The 24,732-nt window shown below is 25.0% G+C and overlaps 2 protein-coding genes and 1 long non-coding RNA gene across 4 annotated transcripts; 2 read left to right on the forward strand and 1 right to left on the reverse strand.

Annotated features, from left to right (window-relative positions):
* The first annotated feature begins 1,245 nt into the window (after nucleotides 1-1,245).
* On the forward strand, nucleotides 1,246-9,495 carry LOC135923408 (dehydrodolichyl diphosphate synthase complex subunit DHDDS-like). The gene is made up of 7 exons (XM_065458133.1): nucleotides 1,246-1,431; nucleotides 1,474-1,616; nucleotides 1,658-1,774; nucleotides 8,350-8,451; nucleotides 8,508-8,625; nucleotides 8,674-8,781; nucleotides 8,834-9,495. The coding sequence occupies exons 1-7, from the start codon at nucleotides 1,249-1,251 to the stop codon at nucleotides 8,867-8,869; spliced, it is 807 nt and encodes a 268-aa protein (XP_065314205.1). The 5' UTR covers nucleotides 1,246-1,248; the 3' UTR covers nucleotides 8,870-9,495.
* LOC135923409 (uncharacterized) lies at nucleotides 8,525-21,898 on the reverse strand. 2 transcript variants are annotated; one of them, XM_065458135.1, is made up of 4 exons: nucleotides 21,763-21,898; nucleotides 21,657-21,721; nucleotides 9,204-9,389; nucleotides 8,525-9,148 (listed from the first exon to the last, which is right to left on the reverse strand). In XM_065458135.1, the coding sequence occupies exons 1-4, from the start codon at nucleotides 21,866-21,868 to the stop codon at nucleotides 9,134-9,136; spliced, it is 372 nt and encodes a 123-aa protein (XP_065314207.1). In that variant the 5' UTR covers nucleotides 21,869-21,898; the 3' UTR covers nucleotides 8,525-9,133. The 2 variants fall into 2 exon arrangements, with proteins under 2 accessions (XP_065314207.1, XP_065314206.1); XM_065458134.1 differs by having other exon boundaries at nucleotides 8,529-9,148; nucleotides 9,191-9,389.
* Nucleotides 21,899-22,674: 776 nt separating this feature from the next.
* On the forward strand, nucleotides 22,675-22,987 carry LOC135923324 (uncharacterized). Its single transcript, XR_010571183.1, has 3 exons — nucleotides 22,675-22,734; nucleotides 22,776-22,844; nucleotides 22,877-22,987. It is a non-coding gene; the product is annotated as an uncharacterized LOC135923324 (long non-coding RNA).
* Nucleotides 22,988-24,732: the final 1,745 nt, after the last annotated feature.

The raw sequence follows: 24,732 nt of genomic DNA on the forward strand, positions 1-24,732 counted from the left end.
TATAGACCTGGTAATAAAAATGTAATGGCCGACGCATTATCAAGGGCTTCCGATATTAGACGGAAGAGAATCAAGATTCTAAACATGCTTTGGATATTCGAAGTATTAATTTGGATGATATGCAATTGTAAGAAAATATTCTACGAAAAGAGTAGAAGCAAGATTTAATAGTAAAAAAGTAGCAATACACATTCAGCAAAGTTGGCGAAACTTTGATCGTCATAAAGATAAAGAAATAGTTAATTTTTATAAACGACGGGAAGAGCTTTCTGTCGATCGTGATATTATAGAGTGGAATGGGAGATTGGTTATTCCTAATAAATAAAGAAATGCAGTGTTAGGAATAATTCACCGAGAACATCCTGGGAAAAATGTAATGAAATCTATTGTTCATCAAGAAACCGTAAACCAACAAAGAAGTTTATTGAGGAAATCTAACTTTAAAATGTTTGAAGGAAATGTAATAAATTACATAAAATATTAATTATAGATATATATAAAAAATAGAATTAAACATTCGAATTAATCAATTATAAAAATGTGATTATTTTAAAATAAAAAATAACTAATAAGTCGTAGTCGTATTTATTATTACACTAGTATTTTAAATTTTAAAATGGGATCCACTAATCAACTTCCCCAGTCTATTCTTTTCGGCTACCAATCTCCTAAAAAGTTTCAAATCTAAAACAAAAATTTTGAAATAAACTCAAGTTAAAAAAAAGAACTAAAAATAATAGCAATATTAATTTATAATAGATACTAGGGTTGTAGAACTAGTATCAAAACCTTTGCAAAAGGCTTAAAACAAGGTTTGTAAAATTTTATTACTATACCTAATGGTTTTAAAACTTTTTCTAGTGTCAAAAATTTTAACTAGACTTAGAACAAAATCTTAAAATATTTTATAATGGCAGCGCCAATTTATTACTAGAACCAAAGATTTTATAACATCTCTCTAATATTGAAAACTCTAAACCCTTGCTATATATTTTGTTGACCCAGCAGGTGAACCCATTAGGCCGATCTAGCGAGCCGACCCGATGTGTATGCTCATGAGGCCCTTTAGGTCGGGTCTGATCTATGAACCAATAGGTTGGCTCGGATGAAGGTCGTTATTTTACGGCTCGGACCTTGCTGGATCGATCCCCTACCCGACCCAGTAATTTAACAACACTACATTAGATTAAGTAATTAGAGTTTACTACCTAAAACAATCCATAATATTATAATCAATCAATTTTCTAAATGAGCTGGTTTAATGATAACTTTAATATGACTTGGTCCCAAAATTTAATAATGAGAATTTTAAAATTGGGACCTATTCCAAGACACATAGCTTTTATTATGGATGGTAATAGAAGGTATGCCAAAAAAATTGGTATAACACGTAATTTTGGTCACCTTAAAGGTTTTGAAACGCTCTCTATGGTATGCCAAATGCATATCATTATATTATATAATTTACTACAGATATTGCATTGTGGTTTGAAATTGGGGTTTAAAGAAGTTACAGTTTATGCATTTAGTATTGAGAATCTTAAAAGATCAAAAGATGAAATTGATGAATTAATGGAATTAGCTAAAGAAAAATTTGAAAAGTTGCTACAAGAAAAGTTAATTTATATTTATACCTGGTGTAACTTGGTTATTTTAGAAGCATGTTAGATAAATATAGAATAAGAATTCGGGTTTGGGGAAATTTGTCCTTTGCTGATGAAAAATTGTTGCAATTGATTAATTATATTACATGTATCACCAAACACAATGAAAAGTATATTAATTATTTTTGTTAATGGATATTATAAATATAAATTATCTTTACACAAATTTATATTTTTTTAATATTCTAATATACATATTAATAATTTAAACATTTTTACAATTTAACATAATTATTTCAAATAGACTCTAAAATTTTATAATAATATTTAATATATAATAATTTTTGCTGTATTCTAAGCTATTTTAAAGAATATTTAATTGAAAATAGTTTATTAATATAAATATAACCATTAATAACTTTAAATGTTATTAACTCCAAAATTGGACATATATTTTAAAATATTCATGAGATATAAGTGAGATATCTGCAATGGACAGGTTTTTAACCCTCTTGAATGTAGGACATATTTTAAACAATAAGTGGCTGGGTGAGTCAGTTATAAATACATTTTAAATAACAAGTGGATGGACAAGCAGCTTATTTTTTTATATAAAATCAGCAGATTCCTGCCCATGGAAATTAAAATCCTTCATTTTAATTATTTGGTAATCTATTTTTAATATACAGCCATAATTATACAATTTTATATATAATAAATAAAATTTTATTGGTTAAATTTCATATTACTTATATTTTTTTAATATTTCTTGTGACAGATTAAACAGCTAATATAAAAAAGTGTTGGTTGGATAAATTTTATTAAACTCATCTTAATTTTTGAGATATTCAAAGTGTCTTTGCTAAATAAAATATATTCATATAAATATTTTCCTTTTATTTATAAAATGTTAGATATATCAGACTAAATTTTTCAGCTCATATGCTGAAGACAATTCTAAGTAATATATTTTAACCAAATTTTATTTTGGAAAATACTCTCAGATAAGAAATATTTTGTCAACTGCAAAATTGCTGATAAGATATTTTTGAAAAGGTGGTAATGTAAACATCTAGACAAGACCCTAGTACTCTAAAAAAAAAATAGTACTAAAATGGGCAAATTATAGAAGCGGGTTTTGTTTTTTTAAGATTTAAGGTAAATTTTTTTTATTTCTTTTTCTAATAGTATTAAAATAGCCATAGACTCATGTTATCATAGACTGCTCAAATTAATACAAAAAACGTCAATCAAATTTAGCCAATTCTTTTAATAAATATTTGTCTAATAAAAATGATTATAGCATAAACTGTCCAATGGTAATCACCATACCAAATTTAACATTTATTCAATTTGGCTACCAGTTCTATTTATAAATCATATAGAAAACTCTGTGATAATATTATTATGGTATGCAAATATATGCTTAAATTTCAGAATAAACTTGATGGAAGATTTAAAGACTCAACTGGAAAAAATTATCTGCAAAATTTACAAGATTAATATTATAAGAAACTATTAATGATATTTTCACAGAATAACTAATTACATTTTTTTATAATCATTTATTAATTATATTTTTAGATTTACCATCAAATATACTTGATTTTGTTACAATTATAGATTCACATAATCATTTTAAAACCTATGAATAATGATTACCATCAAAAATTCACTAATCTATTGAAACAAATTCTCTAAAAAGATAAGCACACTATTTATTAATTATAATTTTCTTATTTCTCTATTTTTACCAATAATCTATGTAAATTACTGTCAATCAGTGGATCCGGCCTTATCTACAAGAGATACAATCATCCCTCTTTAATTAAATGGGCCCTGACAGTAGGGTAAAATTTACTGCTAAACAGTGGATGCAAATTCGCCACTGGATACAGCCTCTTTTGCGTGGTGGAAGCCACTTAATTGAGTGTTTCCCAAGTGAAGGACAACCAGTTCTAACACATTTTACCATGTATGTCTCTAGGAATTTATGAGTAAAACAATTAATGAAATGTTCTCGAAATTTGTTATCAAAAGCATTTTTAAAGTATACTTTGATAATATCCATGTTAGGAAGAGAATTCTGAATATAATACGAATGGCATGCTATTTTGACTTCTCCCTTAACACTCAATCCTAATTGCTATGTATACCTAATAAATTAAGAATCTGGATTTTGCATAGCAATTATTTTGCTAATTCTAAATTGCCAATTGCAATGGGATGTATACCACCACATAGTTTTTGTGACATAATCAGGTTGATCCTCACCCATTTTAAAATATCGGTTATCGGCCAATATTATAAAATTTTCCGATCCGATCCGTTAAAAAAATGGCGTTTTTAACAAAAATAAAATGTTGTAAATTTTTTAAAAAAAAGTCATATCTAAAATCATTTATTTTTATAATTTAAATCCAAATTCATTTTTGTGTTTATTATTTTAATAATATTTAATTAATAAACATTTTGCCATATTGTTATTTTTTGTGCACTTTCTGTTTATAAAAGTGTGTGATAATCTCTGTAGAATCTGTTTTTAGTGAAGCTGGTAATATTGACATTTTAATCGCCGCAGGCTGACCTCTGATAAATTGGAAATTTTGATATTTCTAAAAAGAAATCTTCGATATATTAAATATTATTTTTTTTTTAAAATAATATATTTATTACTTATTATGTATATAGATTAATGTTATTACTTATTATATAAAAGTAATTTAACAATAAAAATATTTTATATACTTTTAGAATTGCAATTGAATTTATAACTGATCATTATAATATATATAAATGACATAAGTTATGGTATAGTTAGATTATAGATGTTATACTAATTAAAAGTATATTAAAAATTAGAACCAATGGTATGTTTAGAAAATACAAATTAGATATGATATCGGATTGATAATCGGCCAATATCAATTTAATATATGGAATATCGGATTGGATCGGCCTCCAAAAAGTGGAATCGGTACACCCCTATAATTCATAAAAACATAAAACTTTATAAATACAGATTATTGGCCTAAAAATATGATATTTTTAAATTTATGATGAAATAAAATGTTTTTATATCTATGGACTATGAGTTTAATTAGTATTTAGAAATGACTAAGGTTATATATTTGGATACGTTGTTTTTAGGTGCACATAAACTTTGATTGTTTGCTGAGATTTATTACAAGTTCTTATATTCATGATTACATTTTTTTCACATTGCTCGATTCTTCTCTTTAATCTAATCTCATTAAAAGAATTCCAAATTTTTTTTATGACCCGCCATAGATGAATAAGAAATATGCCTGAAATGATTTTATTATAAAATTAATCAAGTAAACCAAAAATTTTACAATTATACATATATCATTATAACTTATCTGATTCAATTTTTTTTATTGGTACCTGATCCTAACAAATTTTAGTTACCCAGATAAGTCTGGTATAACGTGTGAAAGTGATTTATGAGATTTCGAAATCTCACCACATCAAAATTCCAAGGATGGGTTGTGAGATTTTTATATAAATGGTCCCCAATATTTCTGAAGCAATAAATCTAAGTAAAAATTTTCATGTTATTAACATTATAATATAGAGGCATTAATATGGTATAAAACCTAACTATGTAATTATAATATATGGCTATTTTAATTAGTGAACTGCATCGGGCCTAATTTTTCAAGCCCGACCCAGCTCGAAATTTTTTTAAAAAGTTTTGCCGACCCGGCCCGAATTTATTTAAATATAGAAATTAATTTTTATAATTACTCAAAATAAAAGATATATGTTATATGGCGTCTAGTTTTTATAAATAAAATATAATATTTTTATTTTAAATAAAAAATTCAACATATAATTGATAAATATAGATATATTTAAAAAAAAATTCAAGACCCGGCCCAAAGCCCGTTCGGGTCAGGTACGGGCCGGGCTTACTTTTGCAGATCTCTAATTTTAATAATGCTTTGCAAGAGATATATATATTGTTCCATTTCAAGAGTTAATCTTTATATTTTTAGATTATCAGGTCAAATATTGGGAAATATTAAATCAATAAAGTAAAGGATATAATAAAATTTCTATTTTATATATATATAAATTTAATTGCATATAATTAAATTCGATTATTTAAAATTATATACAACCTTATAAGTGTCGTGGGTGGACTTGTTGGCGAGAGTTTACATTAACTACCCGGAATCTGGATATGTAGATCCATATTGGTTTTTTTAAATGTAATTGTTTTGCGTTTTTATTTACCTAAACAAAACTAGGTATAATATCTAAAAGCCCGATGCCGCTTATCTCTAGTCTACATTTTATATCTCATCTGTATTTTGTACCAAAAAGTGTATAGGTAGATATGGTTAAGAAAATGGATAGGAACTAATCAATAATCATGAGTGATACCTTGGCAATATATTAAGATTACTATTTGTAATTATAGTTTAGTAATATTGAGAAAGGGAAAACATCCTTACTAACATTCTAATTTATACAATGATAATAGAATAATATTGTACAAGTTTAAGTTAATTAAATGGGTTTTGAAGACTACGATCCCATAGTTATCCAGAGGCGCCTTAACATTTGCTCCTCAGATTTCTTATACAAGTAATCGACATTAATTTATTGACAAAAATTGGGGGATATTTTTTTTGAAATATAAAATACGAATTATTCAAAAAAAAAGGAATATATTATTTCGGCCATCGGGTTACGACAAAAATTATTATGAAACATTTCAAATGCTTAGAAATAATATTTTAAAATCCATCTCTATCTTATTTTGTACTTATATTTGAATTGGGTCACCAATATTAAAATAAATTTCATAATTTGGCATCTTATAAAAATATTCAATGAAAATAAGAAGAAAGACGAAGAACTTTAATGATATAAATTTATTTATACATAATTAAAAATTTCATGCAAAATATAATTGTTTATCATTTTAATAACCTCTGTGGTTATTTCACATCATAATTTATTTCAAATCTGACGTTGAGACAATTTATGCTAAGCGTATTGAAATTCATGTGAGATTTTAAAAAAATCCATGAAATTTTGAAATATTGAATGCCGTGAGATTTTAAAAATTTAAATGCCCGCAATGTATTTGAGGCGATGAAAATCAAAATCTCACGATTTCACTTTCACACGGTATTAGCCATGAGATTTTGATGGTGTGAGATTATAAAACTACACGGTTTTTACTTTAACACATTATACTTGTATCAGATCTTATAAAATAAATATTTATTAACTCACTTATTGTTGATTAATTTACTTAATTTAAATACAATAATTTATTGATTTATAAAAATTTTTTAAATATACATAATATATGTATATAAAATAACCTGTCAAGATCCAGCTATTTTAAAAGAAGCCGCGGATTCAAAATGATAAGATCCGAACCTTTTCCCAATCTGGTACATCTTTAAAATTAATAATAAAATTTTGGCAAAAATAATCCATGATTTATTTAAATACACCCCACTCTTAAACTGTTAAACCTCATAATCCACTGACATGACTGTGTTGATTTTTTAATATTAATTTTTAATTTGTGGCCAGCCTGATAAAACGAGCCATTAAATTATTATACACTCTTTAAAATTTTTTTATATGGTTTATTTAAGTGGCCATAAACCAACCTTATTGTTTTAATCGCATAAAACAAGGTCTGGTTAAAGTAAAATCAGTTTGTCTGGGTAAATCCATGTTTAATTAGACTTTTTATCATAAGTTTGAAAAAATCATTAAATATATTTCTCTTGAAAATTACCTTATTTAATCGCAGAATCTAACATCTTCCAAATTTTAATTTTTATATAAAAAAATACTGCCCATTTTGATTAATTTAAACTAAATAACCAGAGCCTTAATATAATTTATAATAAAATATTATTACTTACACTACAAAATTCCCAATATTTCACTTTCTAAAATTGATATTAAACATAAACAAGATAAGCAAGGAATTCCTATTATATAGTATATTTATAAATTATCATTTATTTTTAATAAAATATTATTACCTATAATATACTATAAAAGCTTACATTTTAATTGTATAAAATAAAACGATATAAGCAACCTATTACTATCATTTATAATAAAATACTACATATAAAAATCATAAAATTTTGAAAAATACGAAGAAAAAAAATGAATCCACGGAATTTTTTTTTTGATACTTAGAGAATCCTCCACCTTTAAAAAGGGTTCATATCTGAGTTCAGAAATAATATGAAGCTTGCCCCATTCGAAGAAAATATTTAATTTAATGATTAAAACTTTTCGAGTCTTAAAGTGAACTTGGATTAGATCGAGTGGTTTAAACAGGTTTGGCAAAAATCGCGATTTTTTAGAATAGCATGTTTTAATTTAGAGATTTTGTAATGTTGATTTATTATTTGGCTGTTGCTAAAAGATTTAGATATTTTTTCATAATTCTGTTGGCTATTAGAAAACTTTATAAAAATTAATAAGACTTAAAATTGATTTTTTTTTACAAGAAAGTTGCTTTTTACTCCTGAAACTCATACAATCTTTAATCTCAGCCTGTATATAAAAAAGTGGAATTAAGAGGTTTAAATGAGTAATTATTTTAAATACCTCTAAAAACTCCAAATTTTTTATTAAAAATAATTATCAACTACTGTTAAAATTTCAAGAAGCATATTGCTTTTCTTTAAACATTATTTAATTAACTTATATACAAAATATAATATAGCGCAACCTTGAATATATGTTTTTTCTACACATCAACCGATGAAACAGTATCGGCCATTAATGCATTATCTAATATTGCAGCAAAAAATATTTTCGATATCAAGTTAAAATTTTTCTTTTAATTTCTTTGAATATAATTATATTTTTTTAAAATATTAGTAACATAAAAGATGATATTATTATCAAAGATCACTTATTTACGAAAAATTCATTGGATATTGATTTGTTAGTGAGAACCTCAGGGGAAACTAGAATCAGCGATTTTTTGACTTGGCAGGTTAAAAATATCTATTTTGTATTTTTTAGTTTTATATAATATATATAGATTGGATACTCATGCCTTTATTTTGTCGATATTCTTTGGCCTGAATTCACAATTTGGCAATTATTTAAAGCAGTACTATTTTATCAATTTAATTATATAGCGATACAAGTATATTATTAATTTAGCATATATATAAATTATATAACAAAATTATTAATAGAAATTAAAAAAGCAACTGACACAAGCACTATATTGACAAATATCAATTAACCAATTCTAGGTGATTTGCTTAGAAATTCTTTGAGATCATTCGAAATATTTTTCAGATCAATCCCAGGATATAAATCCAAATGAGATTTATTACTAATTTCGCTAACATTTATAGGATTGTTTTGGATATTTTTTGTTGTAAATTTATCTTTATGTGTTTTGGGCACAAAAAATTGGAACAATTTATAATTATTATATAAACTAAACATATCTTCACGATCCAAATTATACTTTATTGCTAACATCTTAACTAAATTTTTTGTATCTGGTTCAAAAATGTTTTGTATTTGAGTATTATTTAATTTACTGTTTTCATGTACTTTTTTCAATTTATTATATTCCGAAAAAATGTTCAAAATATGAATGGCTTGCTTTAGACTTAATTTACCATTACTAATATTTTTTGGTTCAGCATATCCTAGTTCTAACATCTTTGATTTTTTATATACTGGCAATGGTCTTGATTTCGTGTTATCAAATGGAATTATAGATATTTGATCTGATTTCTGTATTTATATAAAATGTATAGTATAATAATTTAATATATGAATTATAGTACATATATATTGATTCATTTTTAATAAATTATTTAATCAAAATTTTATATACAAATAATATCCTAGTATAACAAGCTTATTTATGTAACTTAGTATGAAATAAATTTAGATTATAAAATATTTTAGTCGATTTTTAAAATATAAGCGCTTCTAAATAGTGTTTTTAAATGGCTCAATTTGAACCGATTTTTAAAAACGGCTAACTCAATATATCATTCAAAAAAATATTACGCAAGCCTGAATATTTTGCTCATAGATGGCAGAAAGGTTTGTACATCTATTAGAAAAATCTTAAGGCATAGGCAATATTTTTCTGGCTAAAATATAGTTAGCCGTTTTTAAAAATCGGCTCAAATCGAGCCATTTAACAACACTACTTCCAAATTAAGCGTTTTGTAATTACTTTGCAACAGGTAACTTTTTTGCGTTTTTAATTGTTTTTATTTATATTTTACATATTACACCTTTTTTTAAAAAAAAATACCGCTTCGATTTATACAATATATTATAAAGATGCACCGATATTTTGTCTTTTTGCCGATATAAAATTATTCTACCCTTAGTGTTGTATTATGCAAATTTAGTTAAAAGATAGTTGTACTTATATTTGTTATATGCAAAATAAATTTTACATTTTTTTATAGTTTATGGAATAAAATTAATTTAAATGATGGATTTTTATTTTATGTGTTTATTTCTTCGAAAAATTATTATCTTAATATGCAAATACTTATGATTTTTAATGGCTATCAAAAAATATATAAATAGCGGGTATGACTAAATACTGAATTGCTAAAAAGCAATTAATCATAATCAATCAAAATTTTATTATGTATATTTTATTTAATGAAAATTTTTAAACTTTTTTGAAAATATACTTAAATTATTTTTTTATTAAATGAAGGATACTAATTAAATATCATATAATATATAATTTTATTTTGAGTTAATATTATTATAAAAGAAATATTTTCATAGCTTATTAAAACATAAATAAATTTTTTTCAATTTTAAAAATTAACAAATATATATCCGTAAGTGGGCGTTATATGCGTAAATATGTAAGTATCATTTTAGGAAACCGGAATGATGATTGGATAGCGCTTTTTTTATATTTGGGTATATATACATATGAAAAACCTAAAAATAAAAATTTAGGTTTCTTTGATGTTTAATCTATGAGTAGGTTTAGAATAGTAAAATAATGGAAATTTTCTAAGGTAAATATTGCTGGCGTTATTTATCAAAATCTCTTAATTTTTGTTTTATATGTGTATATTTACGTGCTAAGCATTATCCTAAAAAATTTTTTGAAAATAATTTGATTTGACCGATTGCCGAGCTTAAAACCGACCATTTACTAAATATTCGATTGACCAAATTTACTAGTAATACAATTTGAAAAATGTTGATTTTCGTTTTATATATCTATAAATACGTGTAAAACATAATCCCAAAAAATATTTTTAAAATATCTTTGGCGGATAACCGACTCGTAGCCCACCCAATGACTAAATAATGAATTGCTGGCGTTTTAAATCAAAATATCTTAATTTTTGTTTTATATGTGTATATTTACGTGCTAAGCATTATCCTAAAATATTTTTTGAAAATAATTTGATTTGACCGATTGCCGAGCTTAAAACCGACCATTTACTAAATATTCGATTGACCAAATTTACTATAAATTCTTAGTTATAACATTTATATAATTTTTGTATTAACACTTAAAATTTATGCAATACTATATGCTAAAGTATTTTTATTTTTATATAATAAATAAAATCTATAATACTCTCTAAAATTGTGTATGTGCAAATATTTCAGATAATTTTAATTATCTAAGAGATAAGCAATTGAGATTCAAAAAAGGGGCGTTTAAACCCCCTCCCCATGATTATATTCTTTCTAATATTTTTTTATTTTCCTTTATTATTTATATTCGAAATTATTATATTTTCCAGAATATTTTAAAAATATTTGGCATTATTTTAAAAATAAAAAAATTTGAGAGAAGTATATAAAAAATAATAAACAAATACTTTTAAATAATAGCCGTTAAAATTTAAAATTGTTTTATAATTATAAATCATATTTTTGTTATTAAAATGTCTGATCAGTTCTCAAAGTTTTTATTTTGGTAAAATATATATTTAATAATATATTTTAAAATTTTATTATAGGTTAAAGGAAAAGCATGATATGGCTCTCGAAATTCTTAAAAGGATGAAAAATGAAAATATTTTAATTTTTCTCTATTCTATATCATCAAAAGCATTCAAAAAATAAAAGATAATTTTATTAAATTATTGTTAAACTAAAATACATTTGATTCATTAATTGTAATAAAAACAAAGGCGCATAAATATATATAATTAAATGAGGATCACATATTTTCTACTATCTTAATCTATATTTGATATCATAATTTCCTCATATAATTCAAAAAAAATTAACAAAATAGAAATTATGAATAAGAAATTAAATATAATATTGTAATGTATACGATATGAATAAAAATCAAAAACAAATTTAATACCTATGCGCGATGCGAATTAAAAAAATATCAGTAAACATAATTTTTTGGATAAAATCAAAAAAAAAAGGGATTGATAAAGTTGATTATATGATGGAGTATTTAATGATTAGGATGAAGCAGTCTGTCTGATACAAAAATTTATTGTAAAATTAAAAGATTTATTTGATATATATATGTAAAACGAAAATCAACATTTTTCAAATTGTATTACTAGTAAATTTGGTCAATCGAATATTTAGTAAATGGTCGGTTTTAAGCTCGGCAATCGGTCAAATCAAATTATTTTCAAAAAATTTTTTAGGATAATGCTTAGCACGTAAATATACACATATAAAACAAAAATTAAGATATTTTGATTTAAAACGCCAGCAATTAATTATTTAGTCATTGGGTGGGCTACGAGTCGGTTATCCGCCAAATAGCGATATTTTAAAAATATTTTTTGGGATTATGTTTTACACGTATTTATAGATATATAAAACGAAAATCAACATTTTTCAAATTGTATTACTAGTAAATTTGGTCAATCGAATATTTAGTAAATGGTCGGTTTTAAGCTCGACAATCGGTCAAATCAAATTATTTTCAAAAATTTTTTTAGGATAATGCTTAGCACGTAAATATACACATATAAAACAAAAATTAAGAGATTTTGATAAATAACGCCAGCAATATTTACCTTAGAAAATTTCCATTATTTTACTATTCTAAACCTACTCATAGATTAAACATCAAAGAAACCTAAATTTTTTTTTTATTTTTAGGTTTTTCATATGTATATATACCCAAATATAATAAAAAGCGCTATCCAATCATCATTCCGGTTTCCTAAAATGATACTTACATATTTACGCATATAACGCCCACTTACGGATATATATTTGTTAATTTTTAAAATTGAAAAAAATTTATTTATGTTTTAATAAGCTATGAAAATATTTCTTTTGTAATAATATTAACTCAAAATAAAATTATGTATTATATGATATTTAATTAGTATCCTTCATTTAATAAAAAAATAATTTAAGTATATTTTCAAAAAAGTTTTAAAAATTTTCATTAAATAAAATATACATAATAAAATTTTGATTGATTATGATTAATTGCTTTTTAGCAATTCAGTATTTAGTCATACCGATAAATAGCCAAGAAAAATAATTATAATTCACCCGATGATATTTTGATTATTAATTTAATAAAAGAATTGACCGATGATGTTTTGATTATTAATTTAATAAAAGAATTTACAGACGATATTTTGATTATTAATTTTATAAAAGAATTTACAGACGATATTTTGACTATTATTTGGATTTGATAGAAGTTGAATAAAGAGTAAAAGTAGTGAATTAGTATTAGAAATTAATAAAAATTATATATTTATTTATTTATTATTAGTTCCATAGATATTCAGTCTCTCCCACTAGCCTCAGCAATATAAATATCAATCCCATATTGGTACAGTGGTGCCTTACAGCGATTGATCCAGGCTTTAGAAGATCAAAAGTCAGTCTAATTATACATTGGAACAAGGTAAAAAAAATAATAAAAAATATATATAAATTTTTGATAATTTCGGTTCTCTTATTGATGTTATATAAATTTTGGATCTTGGTATTGGTTTTATTCGTATGTTTATATTTATTTAATTGTTTAAGATTAGTTAAAATTATTTTAATCAAGTGGTTATTGAGTACACTTTAATGTATATTACGCAAATAAATTTATTAAGTTTAATACTTGAAAATATAAGTATAATTATATTTTTTTTGCTAATTTTAAGTTTCACGTTAGGTTTAATTATAGGTAAAAATACGACTTACGTTAAGATAGAGATTAAAGAGTTTGAAAATATTAAGAGAGGAAGATAAGAAAAGAAATATATAAAACTTCATACGAACGGATAATTACAGACAGATAAGTTGCTATAGCTGTGGTCAGCCAGGCCATATGTCGCGTGATTGTGATTTAACAAAAGATTTGAAATGCGCGAGATGTGGCAGGAATGGCCATTTAGCTATAAGATGTAGATTAAACAATATAATTGTGGCAGGAATGGCCATTTAGCTATAAGATGTAGATTAAACAATATAATTGTGAGATGTAATATTTGTGGCCAGGATGGACACACTCAAGAAAAATGTAACAAATGACTAAGAAAGAAATATTTTGATAATGAATTTAATAATTTTTTTAATGTTGATAATTTAGTAGAAAATAAGAATAAATATTTTAATTATAAATTTGGTAATAATAGTTTTTCTAATTTTAGTTCAGGGAAAATTAAGTATTTTAATTTTAATGATAGATTAGATAATTATAATAATTTTGTTAATGTTAATAATTGTAGTAAAAATAAGTATTTTAATTTTAATAATGATAATGTTGATAAGGCTAGTGCAAGTAAGAATAATTACTGTAATAAGAACGATAAATTTTGCGATGATAAAAAGTGTTTTAACGTTGATAATTAAAATTCAAGCGATATTAATAGAAGTGATATAAAAATAAAAAATAGAGATTTTGAAATATATAGTATTAAAAAGGCAACTAGTGTAGACGTACTAAAAATGGAATTAGAGAATTTTTTAATGAAAAATAGATGCCCTAGAGTAAAGATAAACATGGATGAAGCAGAAATTTGTTTTTTAATAGATACAGGAGCAGAAATTAGTTTGATAAGTATAAAGGATTTTATGAGATTTTGGCCAGAGAAAGAATTTGTTACAAAAAAGATAAGAGCCAAACAATTGGATGGTAGCATGGTGAAAATTTTAGGGTATTATAGGGTAAGGTTACCAGGAGTTAATAAAAGTATAAATTTGTGGATAACTACGTTGAAGATTGAACCGATTTTAGGATGGTATGATATAAAAACGTTAGGTCCAGTTTATAATTGGTGGAAATTTTTCGATACTATCCCTGTAAGTAATGATGAAAATAGTGAAATGATAGATTTCGACAGATTTAAGTTACCTATTATAGAGGATAACCAAGAATTAGTTCTCAATAAACTTAGAAATCGAACAACAGAATTTATTGATAATAGTGAAATAATAGGGAGTGATTTCGATAGATTTAAGTTACCTATTATAGAGGATAAACAAGAATTAGTTCTCGATAAACTTAGAAATCGAACACCAGAATTTTTGATTAAATATAGAGTCAAAGAGAATAAGATGTCAAGAGATATAAATTCTTTAGAGGTAACACCAGTCGAAAGCAACAAACAGATAATTAAGAAGACAGTAGAACAGGAAGAGATTATCGAAAATAAATATAGCCATGAAATAAGTATGATTTTGGATCAGTACTTGGAGGTTTTTAAAGAAGAATTAGGGACTCTTAGAGATTTTGAAGTAGATATACGATTAGAACAAGGTTATCGACCTAAATATTGCAGCACAAGAAGATTGCCGTTTTCGTGGATAGAAGATATAAATAAGGAATTAGACAAATGGTTGAAAGAAGGAATTATAAAACCAATAGTGCATAGTGTATGGGCAACACCATTAGTTCCCATAAGAAAACCAGACAACAGTTTAAGACTGTGTATAGACTATAGAATATCAGTTAACCCGTGGGTAATAAACGAAAGATATCCATTACCTAGAATAGAAAAATTGCTGGCTAATTTAAGAGGAGCAACAATTTTTTCAAAGATAGATTTTTCGAATGCTTACTTGCAAATAAAGGTGAGTGAGAGAACAAGTAAGATATTAACGATCACAACGCATAGAGGATTATTTGCTTTTTGTCGTTTACCATTTGGTTTGAAAGTATCGGCTCCAATATTTCAAAGAACAATGGCGGAGTTATTTCAGGGAATAAAGGGAATAATGTATTATTTAGACGATGTTTTGATAGAACAGAAGAAGAGCACAATGCTAGGTTAATTAAAGTGTTAAATATTATATTAGAAAATGGTTTAAAAGCTAATATGAAGAAGAGTGTTTTTGGAGCAAGAAAAATAAAATATTTAGGACATATTATAAATGGAAATGAAATTACTCCAATTGTAAAGAATATAGATAAGATAATGAGTATGAGAGCCCCAAATAATAAAACTGAAGTACAGGCGTTTTTAGGAGCAACGAATTATTATCATCGGTTTGTTAAAGATTTTGCAGAAATCGCCTCACCGTTGTATGATTTATTAAAGAAAAATAAAAAGTTTGAATGGGGAGAAACACAGGAGAAAAGTTTCGAAACATTGAAGATTAAGATGGTAGAGAAACCGATTTTAAATTGTTTTAATGAGAAATTGGATATTATATTAGCGGTTGATGCATCTAATGAAGTATAGGAGGAGTTTTGTTGCAGATGATAGATAATGTGGAGAAACCTATTTTATTTTTATCGAGAGAGGCTCTAGCAGTGAAATTCGGGCTTACGAAATGTAAGGAATATCTGATAGGAAAAAGGTTTTTATTGTATACGGACCATAAGCCGTTGGTAGATTTATTTAAGAAAGAGAATAAGGAACTTATGATTTCACCTAGGCTGCAAAAATGGCTAATTTTAGTGGGTAATTTCGATTTTGAGATAAAATTCAGAGAAGGTAAACAAAATTGCTTACCGGACATTTTATCAAGATTGTTTAATAAAGATATTGAAGACAAAGAGCCAGTAATCAATAGTTTAGAATATATATAGAAGAAGAAAATGTAAATGGTAATATTATAAGAGCTGTGAGAATAGATACAAGAGAAAAACCTATAACATTTGAAAGAGTAGAAAAGATATCCCAGCAAGATGAAGAATTAATAAGAATTATAGCTTGTTTAAAAGGAGATATAGAATGGAAAAATGAAGATAAAGCGTTTAAAAAATTAAGAGTGAATTAAATATAGAAAACAATTGTTTATTGAGAGAATATAGATTAGTGATACCGAATAAATTAAGAAAGGAAACCTTAAATGCAATACATTCAGGTCATCAAGGCATAGAAAGAATGAAGAATAAAGCAAGAGAATATATGTGGTGGCCTAAGATGAATAAGGAAATAGAAGAGTTAGCAAGGAGCTGTGAAACTTGTAACATGTGGGCTAATGTTCCAGAAAAGAATAAAGAAGATAAATGGCCAAAGACAGACATTCCATGCGAAAGAATACATGTAGATTTTTTAGAATATGAGAAGAAAAGATATTTTATCATGGTAGATGCAGGTTCAAAATGGATAGATTGTCAACAAGTTTCAGGTTTATCAACAAGGGTAGCTTTAGACAAGATAAAGGATTTTGTAGGCAAATATGGATTAATGAAGACGATAGTATCAGATGGAGGTCCAGCTTTTAAAGGAAGAGCATTTGATAAATTTTGTGATAGGTGGAATATTAGACATTTATTATCACCACCTTATTACCCAAGAAGCAATGGACAATCTGAGCGAATGGTAGCGTTAGTAAAGAGTTGGTTAAAAAAGGAAAAATATGGAGAAGGCCAATGGTGGTTATCATTGTTAGCATACAACAGCAAAAGGAAAGTCACCAGCTGAAATATTTTTAGGAAGAAAGACGAGATCAGAATTAGATTTTTTAAAGGAAAAAGTGATAAGGGGAGAACAAGTAGAAATTGAAAGATTTCCAGTAGGAAGTTTGGTTTGGGTATTGTTGGTTGATGGGCCTATTAAATGGGGGAAGGGTGTAATAAGCAAAAATATAGGAAAGAAAAAAGTAGAAGTAAAGATTGAAGGACAAGAAGGAACCTTTACAAGGCACCTGAAGCAAGTAAGGTGTAGAAGCTTAGGGCCTTAGAGAGAAATGAGAAATATACGAAGAATTAGAAAAAAATAAATTGATGATAGACATAGTAGGAGAATCATAATTTAGAAAAGAATAAATTGGTGATAGACATAGTAGGAGAATCATAATTTAGAAAGGAATAAATTGATGATAGACATAGTAGGAGAATCATACGTTGTAGGAGATAAAAGGGATGATAACTTAATTATGAGATTTATATTTTATAAAGAGTTAAGAAGAAATTAAAATGTAGTATGGAGAAATAGGAGTTAGAAGAATATATATATATGTTTATAAAGTATTTTATTTAGATGGCCTCGTATATCAGAGTTGGTAACAAAATAATAAGGATAGAAATAAGAGACGTAGATGGTTCGGAAGAATCGAACAGATGGGTAGAAGCAGCAAGGAACGAGGCGAGACAAAGATACGGGGATTGGCTACAAGAAGCGCCAACGAGAGGGGGTCGCAGAACAGCACCGTATGGCACAAGAAGGAGAGTGGAATGCTGGGCGTGCGGGGGTGAACACAAACTACGGTTTTGCCCAAGTATGGAGTTGACCACGAATAGTAATTCGAGTGCACCAGGGAGGAACATGGTAGCATCGGCGAACACGATGGAGTTAAGGGAGAATTAAAGGGGGGAGATGTTGTATTATGCAAATTTAGTTAAAAGATAGTTGTACTTATATTTGTTATATGCAAAATAAATTTTACATTTTTTTATAGTTTATGGAATAAAATTAATTTAAATGATGGATTTTTATTTTATGTGTTTATTTCTTCGAAAAATTATTATCTTAATATGCAAATACTTATGATTTTTAATGGCTATCAAAAAATATATAAATAGCCAAGAAAAATAATTATAATTCACCCGATGATATTTTGATTATTAATTTAATAAAAGAATTGACCGATGATGTTTTGATTATTAATTTAATAAAAGAATTTACAGACGATATTTTGATTATTAATTTTATAAAAGAATTTACAGACGATATTTTGACTATTATTTGGATTTGATAGAAGTTGAATAAAGAGTAAAAGTAGTGAATTAGTATTAGAAATTAATAAAAATTATATATTTATTAATTTATTATTAGTTCCATAGATATTCAGTCTCTCCCACTAGCCTCAGCAATATAAATATCAATTCCATATTGGTACACTTAGATTTGAATAATTTATAGTTACAATTTTGTACTAAAAAAAATTACTTGCAAAATATAATTTATTGTAAAAATGGTTAGATTTTTCTTTTCTAAGACTCCTTTTAAACACTTTTATTATCTTTTCACTCTGTTCTAAGAAATAAATTTTTTATATTCTCCGCCTGGGTGGAGATTTCCAAAAAAAGAGAAACTAATTACAATCACAATTATTTTTAATGATAATTTTTAAAATGATTGAATTACACGAATTGAATCAACATGAGAATTTATAAAAATTTTAAAGCATATATAGAATTTGTTCAAAGAAATTCAAGATTGTTCTTCATTTTTAATCATCAATCGTGTAAGAAGTGATTACTTGATTGCCAAGAAAATAATTTTTAAGCATAAATCTAAAAGGTTTTCCAAGTAGCAAATCTTCTTTGGCTTAAAGTTACATTTCTCTGTTTTATATTTCTAAATTTGTTTTATATATGGTTTTTCTCATAAGAAAAATAATATTCATTTCTGTGGAAGATTTGATACCAGCTAAAATTAAAAAAAGGGGAATAATTTTATTAAGACTTTTTCCGACTAAATGATCAAGAGTTCACAAATGAATAGCTTCTTTACTTATTGGAGATTGCTTTTTTTTTCCAGTTAAATATCTCATACTATTTTTATTACAACGGTCTGGCCTTTGGGGTAGGTTTTACAATTTATTACAGGAGTAGGCTAGGGGAAGGATATATTTATTGGAGGGTTATCTATTATATTTTTTAATGAAATAGGGCAAAATATATTACTGTAAAGGATTCTTTAATACTTTTATTATAGACTTATTATAATACAATATTGAACATCGACCAAATCTATATATTGTATAATTATCTGATCTTTTTTTAATGTATTAAAAGGGTTAGACATTCTATCAGCAAACTCATATTCATGCCAAACGCATAGTATTCATTGCAATCGAGAGGGTTTTAATTAAAAAATAACTTTTACTGGCAATTTTTTGGTAATTGGTAGTAGATTATTGAAAATTTATATAATTCTTTTTAAAATATATGAAATACCATTATAATTAAAAACGTGTAATTAACTGCCAAAGGTGGTGAATTTTTTAGGGGGTATAGGTTTTTGAAAGGGGTTTGCTTTCAGTGAATTACCTGACATTTAGACATTGAACACAGCCCTATAAAAAATATAATTTATTTGTAAATATCAGTGGTATTCTTAGCAAAAAATAGTTAACTCAAGGCTGAACCCAAACTGCAAAACCAATATAATTTTTTGAACCATAAACATAAAAATTCTTAAAAGGAGAAAACTAAATTGTTATAAATATGTGTATAAAATTATATATATTTATCTTAAAAAATTTGCCTAAAAAAATATATATTAAAGATATTTAATGTGACTATGTTATTTTCAATTTGTAATTCCTTATCATGTTTTAAAATGAAATTGAAATTGTTTTCTTTAGTTTTATTAGATTATAATGGGTCAAAAAAAAGAATAAACTAACATAAATTAGTTCAAAAATAATCAGAATGGAGGTAAACTAATAACTAGAATGGGCTCAACTGAAATTAACAATTCAAGATCCATCGCAAAGCATAAATGCTCGATTTGGAAGTACTATAATTTTTACAAATAGATAAAAAAAATTAAATAGGCTCTGAATTTTTCCTCTCATTTTATTGTAATATATGATTTTCTAAATAAAGATGTAAATAATTATTTAGCAATTAAATTAAAATGTGATTGAATTTCAAAAAAATTTAATTTAATTGGGATCTTCAGAAATACACCAATAACATTTTTTAACCAATACCAAGAGGTGACTAAAATTTTGTATTTTGTTATATATTAATATAAATTTATTTGAATGCCTAATGATAAAGATAATGATAACTATATAATATAATTCATATGTAAGATTTGATTTCTTTAGTGCCCTTAATTCAAAATATATTATTCTTTCATTCATTATTTCCTTTGTTAGATTTAAATACCAGGTCTCCGAAAATCAGATTTTTTTTTCTATTTTTACCTTCAACTTAGTCATATCCTGTTTATCTCCTTTTTACATATGCAAACCAATGTAAGTTACTTTCCCATCTTAGCCTAAATAGGAATCATTAAAGTTTTCCTATTGATGTCACCCACACCCACTTATTCTCTCATTATTGATACACTCATAATCGTTTCCTCTACTTTTCTCATAGCCCATAATTCAACCCTATTAAAGCCATCAGCAATGTGCATATCTTGCCTTTAAATTTGATCATATCTTTTTTTATAAGATTCTACCCATTTAATTCTTTCATCCAAATTCTGATTTAATTTGCCATCACTTACAAAGTTGACCCTATAACCAGTTTCAAATCCCTTACTCAAAGGCAACATTCTAAATAGATCAAATTTAAATACATGTAAGTTGTTTTCATTCTCCTTCCAAATTTCTCTACTCCATAAACCTCGATACAACCTAACATTAACTTTCAAATCTGCTTTTAATTATAGTTACATTAATATATACTAGATATATATATATACTGGATTCAGAAGTCAAATCATTCATTAAAAAAATTGTATTAATAGCTATTTACATTTAACCCCAATAAGGAAAAAATGGATGAAAAAAATAAAAATTGTATCAGTAATCTGCCAATACTCAGTATTAGTTAAATAATAAAGTTAATAACAAAAAAATAAATAAAAGCCATCATATTTAAATATATTGACCTAAACGTGAATTATTATATATTACTTCAGACAGAGGGGATGAATTTATTTTGAATAATTTTATGTCTATATTTAATTTTTCATTTTTATCTATTATATATTAAATAAATAAAAATCAATATTTGAATTACTGTCGCCCTTGTATTGTAGCGATTGTTTAAGAGTATTTTTTTTATTTTCGCTCACATATTTCAAAGCTCTATTATTTGTGTTAGGTTTATTAATAAATTGTCCCATTAATAAAATTCTGACTCGAGATCTTTTAAATATTAGGTTTATATGCATATAAGCTAAAATGGTTGGCAACATCTGCTAGGATCTCGATTCATAATATTTTAAACTGAGGAAAGTTTTTAATTGGGAAATTTTATGCAATGTAACATTTTAAATATACTATTATAGATGTAAAATAAGACAGTGTTGAACCAATGGCATTTGGATAAAAGCTCATTATTTTGAGAAATATAGTGCACTTTTTGAGGGTTGCTTTTCATGTTTTTTTATATAAAATTATGTGTAAATTTATAAGATAAAATAAGACAAAAAATATAATTAAGTTTAAAATAATGTTAAATATTTTTCTTTAGGATTTAATTCATAGTGGCGCGATTGCGATTTAGACGCGATAAATATAAAATACAGTAAATATGATATCGCATTCATAGTTACCGATCGCGCGATTTGATACGCGAAAGCAAATCGCCGCGATTCTTTCAAAAGATTTTGAAATAGTGCTTCGTTAAATACAGATTTTGGTGAATATAGCTCAAAATTTTTGATTTTACGCTACTTTTAAATTTAGCGCTAATTTTTTATTAATTGAAATGAATTCAATGACAACCTTTTTTGATGATATAAAACCAAAGGATCAAGTTAAAATTATGATTTAAATTTAATTTTTTTTATAAAATAGATAAATTAGCTTTTATAGATGCAAATGATATATTTAATGAAATAACAGGAGGTATACATGAATGTAAAATATAGCATTTTAATTATAAAATATATTTATTATTTAGGTGATCTCATTTATAGTGAGAATTTATCAGATGATATATTTATTCCCAAAGATTCTGCAGCACTAAATCTTAGTAATGATTCTGGTAATTAATAATATCTAAAATTTATATTATCTTTTATATAGAATCTATGTCCTATGTTGGGTCACCTAGTTATTATTATAAATGTCCTAAGAGAAAGAACAATGATATGGGTAATTTATATTTATTGATAAATTTTAAATAGATGACTATAGGAAATTAATGAAAATTAGAATATAAAGCATTAATAACCTTGGAAATGCTTAAAAATAAATCAACAGAACGTGCAATATGTTTAATGTTAAAAGAAAAATTAGATGATTGTACCAAAGAGGAAAAAAAAGAAATAACAAATAAAATAGTGATATTATAAAAGATTATTGATTAAAATTATTTTGTATATATTTTTGTTATTTGAAATATTTTGTATGTATTTATATTATTTGAAATAAACATTTTGTGAAATACATTGAATGATATAATTATTCCCAAAAGTCCTGCATTAATTAAGTCTTGTACTGAGTTTGGCAATTAATAATATCTAAATATATATAATTTATAATGAATGATCTTTATCTTAGAGAAAGTTTAATGACATTGGTAATTTATGTTAACTTGCTTTATAAAAATATTTTCAATAGATGAATTTAGAACAACTATATAGCTTTTTTAGTGACATATTCCTACATATATATTTTATGAGTTTAGACTATATTAATAATAACTTTATTTTTTATTATAATATATATAAAATACAAAACAAGATATTTATAAAAGTTAGGTGATTGTACCAATCAGGAAAAAAAAGAAATAACAACTTGAATACTTGATATTATAAAAGATTATTGATTAAAATTATTTTTGTTATTTGAAACTATATTAATAATAACTTTATTTTTATTATAATATATATAAAATACAAAACAAGGTATTTATATAAAATACAAAACAAGATATTTATATAACATACAAAATAAGATGATTAAATTTATAAAAATCTATAATATAGGATTTTTATATAAATATAAGCATAATCATGGAATGAATCAGAATAGCAGTGTTGATTTACTACTTTATGGATCTTATGTTGCTAAATACCTAAATAATAAATATATTTAAATACTAAATTGCTTTATTTTTACCTTAAACAAACCATAAGCTTTTCTTCAACACTTATAGGATGTTTTATAAAATTGGTACATTTGGTATGTAATAAAGGTTTTACAAGTTTGAGTATATAATAAAAGGTTTCCTAAATTAAAATGAATTATAGATAAAATAGAATAAAATTACTTTAGTCATTCTCATATAGTTGAAAAATTTAGACTCATTTTTTAATAGTTTAGGAAAGAGGACATAAAATTCGCCCTCTTTTGTTTTATTAAAAGATAGTATCTTCTCTTCAAGATCATTCTGTAAAAAAATAATAATTTGAGGATGGACATCATTTTAAATTAATAACGCTTTGCACTGCACTATAATGAAAATCGCTGCGATATCGCGGCGAAATCGCAATCGCTCTTCACTATGAATCAGGGTAAAGAATTGAAGAAAAAAGGAGTTAGGGAAATTTTATCGTTTCCTCTTTTTATTTTGATTTTGTAAATAAGAATATAAATAAAGTTACCTTTTAATCATGTATATGTTTACATCTTAAATTGCTATCAAAATGTAAATTACAAAAAACTTTAAATATTACATTTTATTCGTCAATAATCGCTTTTTCTCTGTTTATATATTATGTTATAAATTTTTTGAGTTAATTGATCATTCAACAAAATATAAGTTAATTTTAATATAATAAGATGATTAAAATCGTTTAGATAAGATACAAATTTTAAAACTTTAACATAATATATCTTAAGACATATAAAAAAATTAAAAAAACAAATCGATGACTTCATTAAGAATTATAAAAATAAATTATTATTAATGTTACATTATAATTATATTAAAAATTTCTATCATAATATTAAAACACTAAAAAACATAATATACCATTTCATAATTGTATCCCCAAAAAGGAATTTTAAACTAAAAATTAAGGATCTATAGCGCATT

Source organism: Gordionus sp. m RMFG-2023, chromosome 2, assembly GCF_954871325.1.
Source record: "Gordionus sp. m RMFG-2023 chromosome 2, tfGorSpeb1-WG-v2, whole genome shotgun sequence".
Classification (NCBI taxonomy): domain Eukaryota; kingdom Metazoa; phylum Nematomorpha; class Gordioida; order Chordodea; family Parachordodidae; genus Gordionus; species Gordionus sp. m RMFG-2023.